Source organism: Danio aesculapii, chromosome 1 (genome assembly GCF_903798145.1).
Source record: "Danio aesculapii chromosome 1, fDanAes4.1, whole genome shotgun sequence".
Classification (NCBI taxonomy): domain Eukaryota; kingdom Metazoa; phylum Chordata; class Actinopteri; order Cypriniformes; family Danionidae; genus Danio; species Danio aesculapii.
Window position 1 is genome coordinate 3832212 of NC_079435.1, and position 13161 is coordinate 3845372.

Sequence of the window (13161 nt, forward strand, 5' to 3'; positions counted from 1 at the left end):
TGTTCCATTGCAACAGCAGCGCCCAGCAACAGCCTTACGATTCCGCCATTTTGGAGTGAAAGCGATCGGCTGTCCATTGGATCTTATTGCTGTCGGGATGGCAAGCAGCTGCTTTGTTTTTTATTTATTTATTAAAAAAGCGCATTAAAGCTGAGATACAACCTGAAAGACGACAATACAACACTTACCATCACAATCATCAGCACTTTTAATAGTTTATTTTACAGACTTATATTATGCTGTTGTTCTATTGGAGATTTCATTGCAAAATGGCCGCGGCGGCATCTAGTGGCTGTTTCCCAAATCGCACTAGAATTTCGCCTCTTGGTGATTCTATGCTCTTTGGCCACACATACAGTTTGTGTGCCGGGAAAGCACATTTAGCATTTCTTTTAGAGAAGTGGTGTCCAAACTCGGCCCTGGAGAGCCGGTGTCCTGCATATTTTAGTTCCAACCCCAATTAAGCACACCTGAACCAGCTAATCAAGCTCTTTCTAGGTATACTAGACTTCCAGGAAGGTGTGAGGGAGGAAGTTGGAGCTAAACTATGCAGGACACCGGCCCTCCAGGACCGTGTTTGAACACCCCTGTTTTAGAGCATCTAAAAATTCAACTAATACAGCAATGTTAAACAAAATCACTTAACAGTTAAGGTAAGTTTTGCTAAGTTTTATTAAGGGTAGTTTGATTTAACTACACCACTACTACAGTCTTCATACACACACACACGTGCACATCTTTTCATAACATGAATATTTATTTTATCAGAAAATGTCTTGGCATAAACAATGGAATTAATTATATTATTATAATTTTTATTTGCCAAAAATAGATTAAAAACTTCAATAGCAGTCATTTTTAAGCAGTTAATAAAACTAATGTATAGCCTTGAATTAAGTGGGACATCCATTTTCAAGAAGTGTTTTAGTAAGTTTACTGATCCCATTGAATCGCTCTCTAAACTCCGGGGTTTGGCCCTCTTCTACTGTGGGCCAGTATTCAACCCAGTTCTGCATTCCAAAGCTATACTGCAGGCTGAAAACACAAGAGTGGAGACTTCAATCAAATTCAATTAAGATGAGAGTTAAATTTCAGTTTAACTGGTTTTCAGTTCAGTGTGTATGAGGGGGTTTGTCTTGGGTCCTTTTTTGCAAAACGCACACTTACTGTTCACCATGAAGTGTCAGGTCAGTGGATGGGCCCATGATGAGGTATGACTTATATTCTTGTAATCCCAAAGAGTCTCTACATCTCGGATGAGCCTGAAAAATCCTCAGTAACCCCTCAACATAATTTTCAGAACCTACAGTACAGTTGAGAACCACATTGACTCAATAGGCAAATCACTATAGAGCATTTTGAGGCATGTAAACGATAGCGATGGTCCTAATGTATTTCCTGTTTCATGTTTTTAATTTCTACAGCTTCCAAGAATACAAAAAGGTCCACATATTGATAATGTTATGATAGCTGTTTTAACATTAAGTTATGATTGAATTAACTTCTTGATAAACCATACCTGCTCTTAAGGCCTGCTCCACCTTCAAGTTGTAGATGTCTATATTTTTGTCCAGTACCATCCCCACCACTGTGACTTTATAAACTGTCAAGTACATGTCACATGATTACAAGTGTTAGACCTGCAACATTTTATTTGATTTTGCTGTGTTTTGCACAAAGGTCAAAAGAATAGTCTATCCCAAAATAAATGTAAAAAATGGTCGTCATTTACTTCCTCATGTTGTTTTATGACTTTCCTCTGCAGAGCAAATATTTAAATATTTCCCACCCAAAACAAAAAAATAAATAAAGCATTGGTTTGGTTGCCGTTTTTTGGAGTTAACAGCTTACTGGAGGAGAAGATTTAAAGGGAATATCAACTTATAATTGGGTCATTTTCATAGTTTTAGGAAGCTTTGAGCAAGTCTGTTAAACTTTTTTCGCATTTGCTGTTTTTTGGATATGGTCACTATGAAAAGAGCATATGTTCAATTAGATGTGCATCAGATTAAAAAAAAAGTTCAAGATCTTCATTTCTGGAAGTCTTGATGATCATAAATTAACATGTGTAGAAGGAATTATCTTTACCATAATCTGTGCGAGAATCACAGGCGTTTTCCAAACGCTCATCGTCATTGACAGTGTTTTTCTTCTGGTAACTGCAGGTTTCTGAGTTGAGAGAAGTTGATCATGTTCATACACACACATGCTCATTTGGGATTTCACACTACAATTTAAAAACATTGCCATAAAAATTCAATAACTGATTGATCTCTCCAGGGGATAAATCTAGATGTGGAGATGAGTCTAACAGTTTATTCAGCACAGTAAAAGTAGACTGTTTTGAAAGACGTTATCTAAAAGGATCAATTGTGAAAACGGAATAACAGTGCTACAACATTTGTTGTTTGTGGCTGATAAATAATACCTTCAGCACACAGGCACAGGTCTCTCTGACACAGTGTTTTTAGAGCACCATCTGTTTTAGGGTGGTAGTACTTTGTACAGCGTGCATCTGAAAAATAAAAATAAACAGTTTTATTTAATTTCATAATATGCAAAGAGGTTTTTTCCTGAAAACAAGTAGCTGCAACTTCCATTTGACTTTATAATAGGGATGCACCATATTGATTTATATATATATATATATATATATATATATATATATATATATATATATATATATGGTAAATCCTTCATTTTAAGCTCTGAAATTATGTGAAATAAAAACTATTGAGCAATTTATTGATTATTGAGCAATCAGGTAATTTTAGATTGAGCATGTCAAAGTCATATTTATGTGTATAAAATATATTTTCCCAACAACAAAATTGTGGCTAGTAATGTTGGAAAACTACTAGCCACAGTGGCTGGTGATCAAAAAAGTTAATGTCAAGCCCTGTCTGCAATGATAAGAAACATGGTTACTTACTGAGGTATTAACGCACAGCAATACCACATGAAGAAGGGACGGACTTTGAAGGAATAAACAATGTGAGGAGAGCTCCATTATAGTGCACTGGGCAACTCTGAACAAGCTCCGCCCACGCATGCGTGAGGCAGGAAGGTCTGTACAATGACATAATTTATCGGCTTAAAGATATCAGCCTAATTTAGACATCAGATCGAAAACGATAATCTTGAGATAACGGTAATTATATGGCCGCCGATATATCGTGCATCCCTACTTTATAATGCAATTCTCTTCCAGCATGCTGGTGTCATTCAGAAGAGTTTTCATGAATAAATCAATTTTGGCTTAGTGTTTGTTGCATTGTAACACATTTTCTTAATTAGTGTTGGCTGTAATTAGTTACAAAGTAATTAGTTACTGTCATTAAATGACTTTTCCAATCTAATTTAATTACAGTTACTTATATTGTCTTAACTACTGTACTTAAAATCAACATTACTGTATAAATACAGTGTAATATATATTCTGCAGAATAATTACATTTTTCCATTAAAAAAGATTTGTACTGTAGCTTGTCAAGACAACTGCATATGCCTGAGAAAAACGAGATTGTTAGGTTGTTTGAGATAGTATTGAAAAGCGTATTATCTGAGTGTTCAAAAATAAAAACAAAACAAAATGTTGAGAAAATCAATAAATACTGGTAGGTTCAATCAAAGCTAGAAATGCATATTAATAACCTAAGATTGGTTTTGATATATTTACCAAAGCAAATTTACAAAATGTCTTCATAGAACATAATCTATACTTCATATTCTAATGATTTTTGGCATAAAGGAAAAATCCCATGATTGGCCCATAATGTATTTTTGGCTGTTGTCACTAATATACTTGTGCAACATATTTCTTTTGTGCTCCAGTCACATTTTGGTAAGACCCTACAACCCTGGCAGATTTGAGTAGTAAAAGAAATCACAGTTTTGTCCTAGGCTTATATGTAGTCTGCATCCCCCCTAACAGTGGTGTATGTATGGGTGTTTACAGCACAGCTGCTTACTGGGTGAGTAATACTCATATATGGTGACTGCAGCAGGTTGAAGCAGACCCACTTCAAACATCTTGTGCATTCTGAAGACAATTTTTTCTGATGCCTTATTAGAAACCTAATGAGACAGAAATTCATGAACAAATGTATTACCATGGGAAGATTCTACCCTTACTGGATTACTAGTGAAATAAATATTGAAAGCTGATTATGTATCAGATAAGTAGTAATAGTAATAAACAAGTAAATGAATGAATGAATAAATAAAAAAATCCAAGAGGGAATTAAAATCTTTCCCCATGTGCCATTCTGGCATCACAAGTCTGCTAAAATACCTTGTCTAAGTATAGGATGAGGGATCCTCGTTCTGACAGCGCTTTGTCCAACTCAAATTTCTGAATGTATTTCTCCTTCCCCTGAGATAACTGTAGACATAATCAGATTTAAAAATCCACACATGATCAAAATGCTTTATGTCCAGTATGCCTATAGATAAGCTAAAAGAGCAGAGATGCGCCACATGAGAAAGAGCTTGTGAGGTTTAGCAGTTTCTATAATCAGGGTTCATACGGTCATGGAAAACCTGGGAAAGTCATGGAATTTTGACATGGCATTTTCCAGGCCTGGAAAAAATTTGGAAAAACAGAAAAACCCACAAAGTTTTAGAAAGGTCAGAGAAAACAGATATCTGTATACTTGAATATAGGTTATTTACTTCGTGTCTGTCCTTGGCCAATCACATACTCTCACATTATTAGTGTGGTGTAAGAATTATCTAAATAAATTTTACATAGATATAAATATAAATGTAAACTAAATGAATTGTTGCATGTTTTACGATATGCTGTAATGCATTTGAACATGCATTGTTTTCCTTTTACTACGTATATGTAGACATTAAAATTTGAAAATAAAAATTTACTTGAAAATCTTAGAAAAATCATGAAAAAGTCATGGAACTTTAATAGTAAAATTGTATATAAACCCTGTATATTGCAATAGTTGAATCATTCCAGTATTGATTAGGGTTGGGTACCGAAACCCGGTGCCATTATAGCACCGGTACCTTTGTAACCGGTATGTACCAGATCAAAACAGCATATGAATTTCGGTGCCTAATTTTGGTGCCACTGGTACTGCGACAAGGACGTAAGAAGCAACAAAGGGTGCATCAACGGCACACATAAGTACGCGTTGTCACACCATCTCTAAACATTTAATCCTAAACAACATTGAGGAATACGGACAGGCGATGTCAGGCGTTTGTTCTCATTGCTTAGGGAACAGACACGCGCAACACATGTACGCAGTACAGTGCATTTGGTGAGCGAGAGCGACTCTCTTCAGATCAGCACGCATGATTGTGTTCATCAAATTAGCTTAAACTAAGCGTTCTAAAGTCTATTTTACAAGCAGTGATTCTGACACAGCAACGTGAAGCAGATGCTTTACAAAAGTTGCGTGAAAGGGAGAAACACGTCAAACTTAATGACACTTTTGCGTCGCGAAATGCTGAGTTTTTTTCTTTCCATTTAACGTGCGGTATTAAATTTCATTAAAAGAGCACTCTTCTACCAGTCTCAGTGTCAATAAGCTTGGCCCCCCTAAATTTGGATGTGTAGTTTTGTGTCAAAACGCCACGGAGAAGCGAGATCAGCCATCGGTGGCAAACTGCGGATATATGACCGAGATCTCTCTCTGTGCGCTCTAGGTGTCTCTCGGGCACTTGCTCTCTCTGTCAGTGACGGTGCTGTGCGCATTAGCCTAGTTCCCCGCATTCGTCAGAGGTTGACGCCCAAATTGACACAGGTAATAGCAAATTTTTCACTTTTAATATAGGAAGTCCTCGGCTATGCAGAGACCATAATTAAACAGAAATCTAGTGTACAGAGTTTTACATTAATGCAGTATTGAATTTACAAACAGTCAGCAAGTACCAAAGAACAGATGTAACACAATCAAATGCAGTTATCAGTCACGCTCATGTAAGTCGTATTTAACTCGTTTAGTTTTGCCTTCATTTTTGATTTCCATCTTCAACACATGATTTATTTACAACACATTTTTAAACATAATAGTTTAACTAACACATTTCTAATATCTACTTTTTATCTTCCCCATGGTGACAGTAAGTGCATAACATTTTACTAGTTATATTTAACATTTTATATATGTTATATAAACAGTTTCTCTGGTCTAGAACCACCACTGACTATAACATGTAAGAGAGGATCATGAAAGGAACATTCAAAAAGCAACTCATGTAAACACCTTGATCATATTATTGTCTTTTTCAGATTAAGGCAAATCAGTAGATTACTGATGTCTATGTAAACATAGTCACGAGCCCCAACCCTAGAAAAAAGGAGTTCAGTATTTTGCTGACAGCCTTTCCACAGGTTAGTAGGAAGCTAATGTAATTTCATAATGCAAAACTTAAATTCATGCTAACCAACAAATGATCAAAGGAAATATATTAATGTAATTTAAATATATAAAATATGAATTGATGTTTATTTTAAACTTAAATTGTATTGTTCTACCAAAATAATTTTTTAAAAAGATTTTGCCAAATAAAAGATTTTTCTAGAGTCTAGATTTTTCTAGAGGTACCGTTTGAAAAGTATCGATTTAGCACCGGTATCGAAATAATCCCAAACGATACCCAGCCCTAGCATTGATGTATCACTACAATACCTCTTCAAGATCTCTTGTCTCCACAGTAAATCCTGTCGGTATGCCAATGTCCAGAATAGTCATGGTGGCAGGAGATTTTGGGTTCTTGTAGCTGTGAAAATAAACAGATTTCAAATGTGGCTAAAACAAAATTGTCACTGGTCAACCAAGGTGAAAGCAGCCTAAATTAGCACATGTTGGTAAATCACAAACACACTGCTCTCTTGACAAGAAGTACGTTAGGGTATTTGTTTACATACAAGAAATCCATTGTAAGCTTGAATGTTTCTATGGCTCCTTGTCCTTGTATTGCTAAAAGGGGAGAACAATAATTAAACCAGTGAAGGAAGATTCAGAGCATACACATGCATGTTAGGGGTTACTAACTTTCAGGCTCTTTCTCTATTTTAACACTCAGATCAAACAGTGTGCAGTCGGATTTCTTCTCAACAGGTCTGGCGTAGTACAGCGTCAAGACCTGAAAACAGCAGCATGTCTCAGATTACATGTTTAAATTAGTTTATTAGGGATGCACCATATATCGTATAAATATTGGCTGATAAATGTTTTTTTTTTAAAATGTTTTCATTAATGGCCCGATAACAAAATTAGGGTGATATATTTAAGCCTATAAATGAGATATTATTATTTAACTTCACATGCTTACTGCTCACCCTTTTTTATTATCTTACTGATATTTTGATTTTGGTTGTGCTGTTTTTGTAAGGCAGAAGAGACAGTATCTTTTATCTATATAAAAGACTTCAGTTCTAAAGAGTTATACTGTAGTTTTGGTCAAATTCCATATTGGTGCTTTTATTCTGATCATATAAATGCTCATGAAACTCACTGAGAGAGTGGCTTTCCCAGTTCCTTTCGCAGTCACATTAAAGTGCTTGTTTATGTCCACCTGTTGAGTGAAAGTAGATATGATAAAGACATCAAAATAATCAAATGCATGCTGTAACAGAGATACCCGAGGATTTAAATACAACCAAATAATGGTTGATGAATGAATAAAATCCCCACATTTCTCACCTGTGATTTAAAATCTAATTGAATCCACTTGAGCAGCAAAAAATGTGAATAGTTGAGTAACAGTCATTTCTCACCTTGTCTGACCGTGCAGCATGCCAATTATCTCTTTTGATGGTATATCTGGTAGGTTTGCTTCTTCCTTCAACTGCCAACTCAACTTCCAGGTTGAAGTTTTGGCTGTCCTTCACCTGTGTACGGTACTCTGCTACAGCCTGGAACACCATGAGGTTCACCTTCGACAAATCATGCGGAAAATGAACTTCAACAGATTTTCTGTTTTGTGACTTTTTTGAGATTTGACTTTCAATCTCAACATAAAAGAAGCAATGATGAAGAATGTGTTGATTATTGTAAATGTCTAAATGTGATTGGGTGAGGCTGAAAACCTGCATTAATGTGTCTTTGGCTTTATGCTTAAAATTTTAAAGGAATCATTTACCTATAAATGCAAGAAATGAAAGTTCTGCTATTCAGTTAGTTCACATGTTGGCCATGCTTTTTCACAGAAATATACAAAATAAAAATAAAAAGACTGTTATCATTTTAATGCAGCTTCAGTCATCTTAAAATGCACATTTTCAGGGGTTTAAGAGAATACAATTTTTTTTACCAGGGAGCTAGGGCTGTAGGTTATTGGAAAAAATAAAACTGACAATGCTATATTTAGTTTTCTGCTATATTGGCTATATTGAGCAGTGTTTTATAACTCTAGATAAAATACTGTTCTACCATAATTTTCAAATTACAGGTGTGAAGCTTGTCTTCACCCAGAGTCAAAATAAAGACTATAGAATACACAAGACATGTCACTTGTGTAGTTTTAAATGGGAAAAATGGAACAGTCAATATGGTAAATAAAGCCCCGCCTACTAGTAGAGGAGCCAATCATCGATTGCTATCTACTGACGTTTCTCCAGGAGAGAAGCTTGGACCAGATGTGGGTTTTCACATCAGTTTTTTTGGGGGTCAACAAATGCACAAAGTGCGTAAATATTTGTTTCACAGACATAGGAAATATATCCACATAAAGCCTGATATCTGTACGTTTAAATGAACCAAGTGCACTTAAAAACAAAAGTTTTTTGGTTTTGTAATCTGTATGAAACGAACACGAGGTATAGCCGTCCTGTCAAACGCACATCCCATTACAGCAACTACTAAAACGTCCGCAAACTTGTAAACCATGAGTCGCTTTCATTTCTGGAGGACATTCACCAACAAGATTCGCTCCAGAGACAGACGAGTTTTCGCTGAGGCCAGCTTCCAGCCTCCGCCACTGGACTGCAGCTCTGCACAACACGTTTGGCCAGCGGAGAAATTAAAATGATCGTGCCCAACTGAGTCTGGTTTCTCTCAAGGTTTTTTCTTCACTTTCGCCAATTAGTGAAGTTTTTTTTCCCTCTTCGCTGTCGCCACTAGCTTGCATGGTTCAGGATCTTTAGAGCTGCGCATCGTTGGATTTGCCCTTCAATATTTGGACTCTCAGTAGTGATTATTAAACCACACTGAACTGAGCTCAACTGAACTGAACTTAAACACTACAAACTGAACTACACTGTTCCTATTTACTGTGACCTTTTATGTGAAGCTGCTTTGACACAATCTACATTGTATAAGCGCTATACAAATAAAGGTGAATTGAATTGAATTGAATTGAATCAAGACTAATTTGATATGATAATGTGTAAAACAACTATAAATTAGGTTGGTGTCATGATCTCCTTTTTGAGTGAGCGTGCGCTTTAGCTCGGGCAACTTGAAAAAAATGTTTCAAAACTAAATTTATGAGACAGCTGTTGTTTAATTTTATTGGTGATTCTGAATATGTAATGTAATGGTAAGCTTGGCAAACAGTTTTGGAGAATTTGATGTTTGCCCATTAAGACATACTGCCCAAGAGGCGTTTCAAAGATGGCCGTCGAGTAAATTGAGTTTTTGGTTAAAAGTGGTGTTTAGAATGTCGATAACCCAACGTTAAGTGCAGTGTGAAGTGCCCTTACATGTCCCTTCTATGTTCATATGACAGAAATATTTTTTATATATATAATTATATACCTAGATCTTCCTGCCACTTAAGGTTACATTTTAATAGGAATACCTGTGTAGTGGCAAATCCACTGTTGGAGTAGTGCTGACGGCCCAGGTAGTGTACGGCCTCTCCGGCTGCATTTAACTCTCTGGCTTTCACTAGTGCTAGCACAGCATAGGATGTGGCCTCCTGTGTGTGATACAGCTGTCCGGGGACATTCCAGTACCTACCCGCTGTTCAGAACACAAAGCAGCAATAGAAATAATGTGTGGAAATAAGGCTGGAGCAAGCGGCAACCTACAGGCAATTCGATTTACCCAGAAAAAACCTACACAATCCTGTAAAAACCAATGTAAGGAAAATGAGTGGAAAAAAGGTTTATGTAAAACTATGGCATAAAAAGACCAAACTCCGAAAACATAGTTTCCTCATGGCTCCACTCATGTCCTCCGTCTTTGTTCACTTTTGATTATAAAACACAGTGATATGGGTCATATGACACGTGTAAAGAAACATCACACTCGCTGTCATGATATTGTTCTTAATATCATCACAAATATAAGGATTTCAGCAGTTTGTTTTTATATTCTCAATGATGTTATAGGGATAGTTCACCCAAAAATGAAAGTTTAGTCCGTATTACTCTCCGTATCTGATTGGCTGTTTGTTGCCAAGCATTGTCAAGTGGTTTCCAACCTTCTTGGGGAAAAGTAAAAAGTGGTTTCTTTCTTCTGCTGAACACAAAATAAGATATTTTGGAGAAAGCTGAAAACCTGTAAACATTGACCACCGTATTAAAACCAAAATACTATCAGAATATCTTCATTTGTGTTTAACAGGAAAATGGCTAGAAAAATAAAGGCTAGAAAGAAGTTCAGATGACAGAATTTTCATTTTTGGGTAAACCGTTCATATGGCTGACTTGTTACTGACCTTCTCCTAAGGTGGAGTGTTTCATCAAGATTTCTTTATTGAGTTTGTCTGCACCGGCCATGGCGTAGGACGTCAACGCAACAGCATAAGGATCGCTGAGTCTTGTAATTTGGCCTTCCAAAAAGGCAACAGCCTTCCTGATGCTTTCATGCACACTCTGGAGATATGTGTATCAAGTTAAAACTAAGATTTCTACTGCACATGCTAAAACATTCACAATAAATGATGTAATGCATATAACCTCAGAAAGGGAATATATATATGTTATGTATAACAGGGCTCGAAATTAACCTTTTTTCTTGGTAGCACCGGTGCTCCTAACTTTAACAAAAATGTAGGCACACCAGACAAAATTTAGTCGCACCCACCATAAATTGAGCACCGTTACTACACGTTTTATATTAACAAATTTTATTATATATTAACACTCTAACCACAACTAACAAATAAACTAAAATCTGCATGCGCTCACTGGACCTGCACGCACTGCTTGACGTGAAAGAGATGAACTGAATTACCGGTGCTGTTTGCATGCGTGGTGTCTAATACTGTGCAGATGATATTGACATATAACTTATCATTTGCTTATGTCATTTTAATATACAACAGTCTTTTCATGAGCTGCAAATTAGTTTCATCGCGGTGAATGCATGCTCTTTAGCGATGGTGAACGCAGTATCAGTCGCACGATTGACAGCATCGTGATGATTAAATGATAGATTAAATAACGTTAGAACATCTCGTGCTTAAAATGTGTAGATTCAGTGGCAAACACTGTTACCTGAAAACTTCGTCCCACTGCCTTTACAGTGAATGCTTTAGTCATTTTCACAGCGGACTTTAAACAGCGGACTCTTTTATCCACTCTTGGAAAAGTGTAAATGCTGGATTGACTTTATGACAGGATCACTAATCAGATGTGCCATTATTTGTAACTCAGCACATATAAATTGTTTGCAATGAGTTACTCAAAAAAAGATTCATTGAATTTTCTCATTTTTTTAAAGTGTAACTCACCTAAAAAAAGAACCAAAATGACAAAACAAAGGCTAAAAAACAGCTTAAAAACAGTTTTGAAATCATTTAAATATATCACATACCATTTTAAAATGATAAATGTGAAGTGACAAGCATTATTACTGTGTACGGTGTAGATGTAGGTTCATGTGTTGAATGTTTGGAGCCCCAAAGCTTCATTTGGTGGAAGAAGTGTACTTACATCAACTGGTGCAGCACAGATCTCTCTGCCCTCCTGCAGGGCAATTGTGACAAAGGCCGTCAGAGAGACTTTATCTTTGTCCTGTAAACCACCCTGGAATAAACAATATTTATTTTAAAGGGGTGGTCCAGAATGTAATTTTAAGGCTCGGTTGTGTTAATAAGATGCAAAGCGATGTGTGCTCATGTTTCACTTGAAGGAAATCACATTATTTTTTCATAAATCTCAGAAATATTGGTAAATAAACAGATGTTTATTTTCATTTTTCTCTGATGCTCGGAGTAAGTTATTGTTCTGTAATATACAGTGACGCTGTTGACAGAAGAATAAAGCACTAGATGTTGGATGCGACGTGTGTGAGCCTTGATTTATTTTTGTGCTGCTACATGAGTTAGGCGAGCTCTCCTGTATTTTTTAACTAAACTATTTTGTAGCTAAATCATTAACGATGCCAAACAGCATTTCCCATTGTTTACATCTTTGCTACAGCATACCATTAAGGCTAGACACTGTGCATGTCATAATCAATTTTAACAAATAAAAACCCTTACAGGTTGTGGCCTCAGAGTTCACAGCTTCTGCTTGTGGACCTGTCCTTCTTTGAGGAGATTTTAAAGCCTAGTTCACACTACAGGATTTTAAGCCTGATTCGGAAGTTAAGGAGCTCGCCGGCAGATGGGCTGTGATCGGAAAGAAATCTGCGGGTGCTCTGCGCTCGCCAGTCTTCAAAGAGGCTAGCTAAAGCGTCGCCGTCACCTCGCAGACAGAAATCCAAAATCTAGCATGCTGAATATTCCAGAGCAGTCAGCAGACTCGACCCCACATGTGGTCAGATGTAGTGATGAGCCAATGAGAGAGCATATCAGCATGAGCTGATTGCCTGTGTGCTCAGGAGCTCAACAGAAACGTCTGTGATTGGCCAGAATGGGCATCGATGCACTTGCTTCATTCTGTGTTAACATGGACACGAGAGTAGGCTATATTAACAGGGGAACTAGAGTTCTGTAACCATTAGAATTACCATACTGGTCATTCGGACCGTTCTCATATAAAACGTCATATTGTTACGTCATATTTACATTCAAAGCTTCTATTGAGATATTAAAATTAAGCTCTGAATGTCTGTCATCAAATTTGATGACACCATTACCCTAAAAATATTATCTTTTGGTAATACAGCCTAAAAATATGTAGTTAAGATACTAAAACACGCCAAGGTTTGGGCTCGCTTTCATTTTCACTTTCAAACAGGACAGACTTTCCCTGCACAGAATATGTTGTTTTGAAAGATAAATCTGAAGTCAATT

The 13161-nt window shown here is 36.6% G+C and overlaps 1 protein-coding gene across 2 annotated transcripts in view; it reads right to left on the reverse strand.

Moving 5' to 3' along the window:
* Positions 1-657: 657 nt before the first annotated feature.
* LOC130223104 (complement C3-like) overlaps positions 658-13161 on the reverse strand; it is a 33673-nt gene continuing 21169 nt past the window's right edge. Inside the window, exons 26-40 of one of the 2 annotated variants that reach the window (XM_056455823.1) lie at positions 11855-11947; positions 10636-10792; positions 9772-9935; positions 7748-7906; positions 7486-7545; positions 7023-7113; positions 6896-6947; positions 6657-6747; positions 4295-4384; positions 3972-4077; positions 2429-2515; positions 2089-2169; positions 1520-1603; positions 1168-1303; positions 658-1035 (exon numbers count right to left, since the gene is read on the reverse strand). In XM_056455823.1, the coding sequence (XP_056311798.1) occupies positions 894-1035; positions 1168-1303; positions 1520-1603; positions 2089-2169; positions 2429-2515; positions 3972-4077; positions 4295-4384; positions 6657-6747; positions 6896-6947; positions 7023-7113; positions 7486-7545; positions 7748-7906; positions 9772-9935; positions 10636-10792; positions 11855-11947 (1593 nt within the window). In that variant the 3' untranslated portion in view covers positions 658-893. The remainder of the gene's footprint in view (positions 1036-1167; positions 1304-1519; positions 1604-2088; positions 2170-2428; positions 2516-3971; positions 4078-4294; positions 4385-6656; positions 6748-6895; positions 6948-7022; positions 7114-7485; positions 7546-7747; positions 7907-9771; positions 9936-10635; positions 10793-11854; positions 11948-13161) is intronic. The other variant, XM_056455814.1, reaches the window with a different exon arrangement.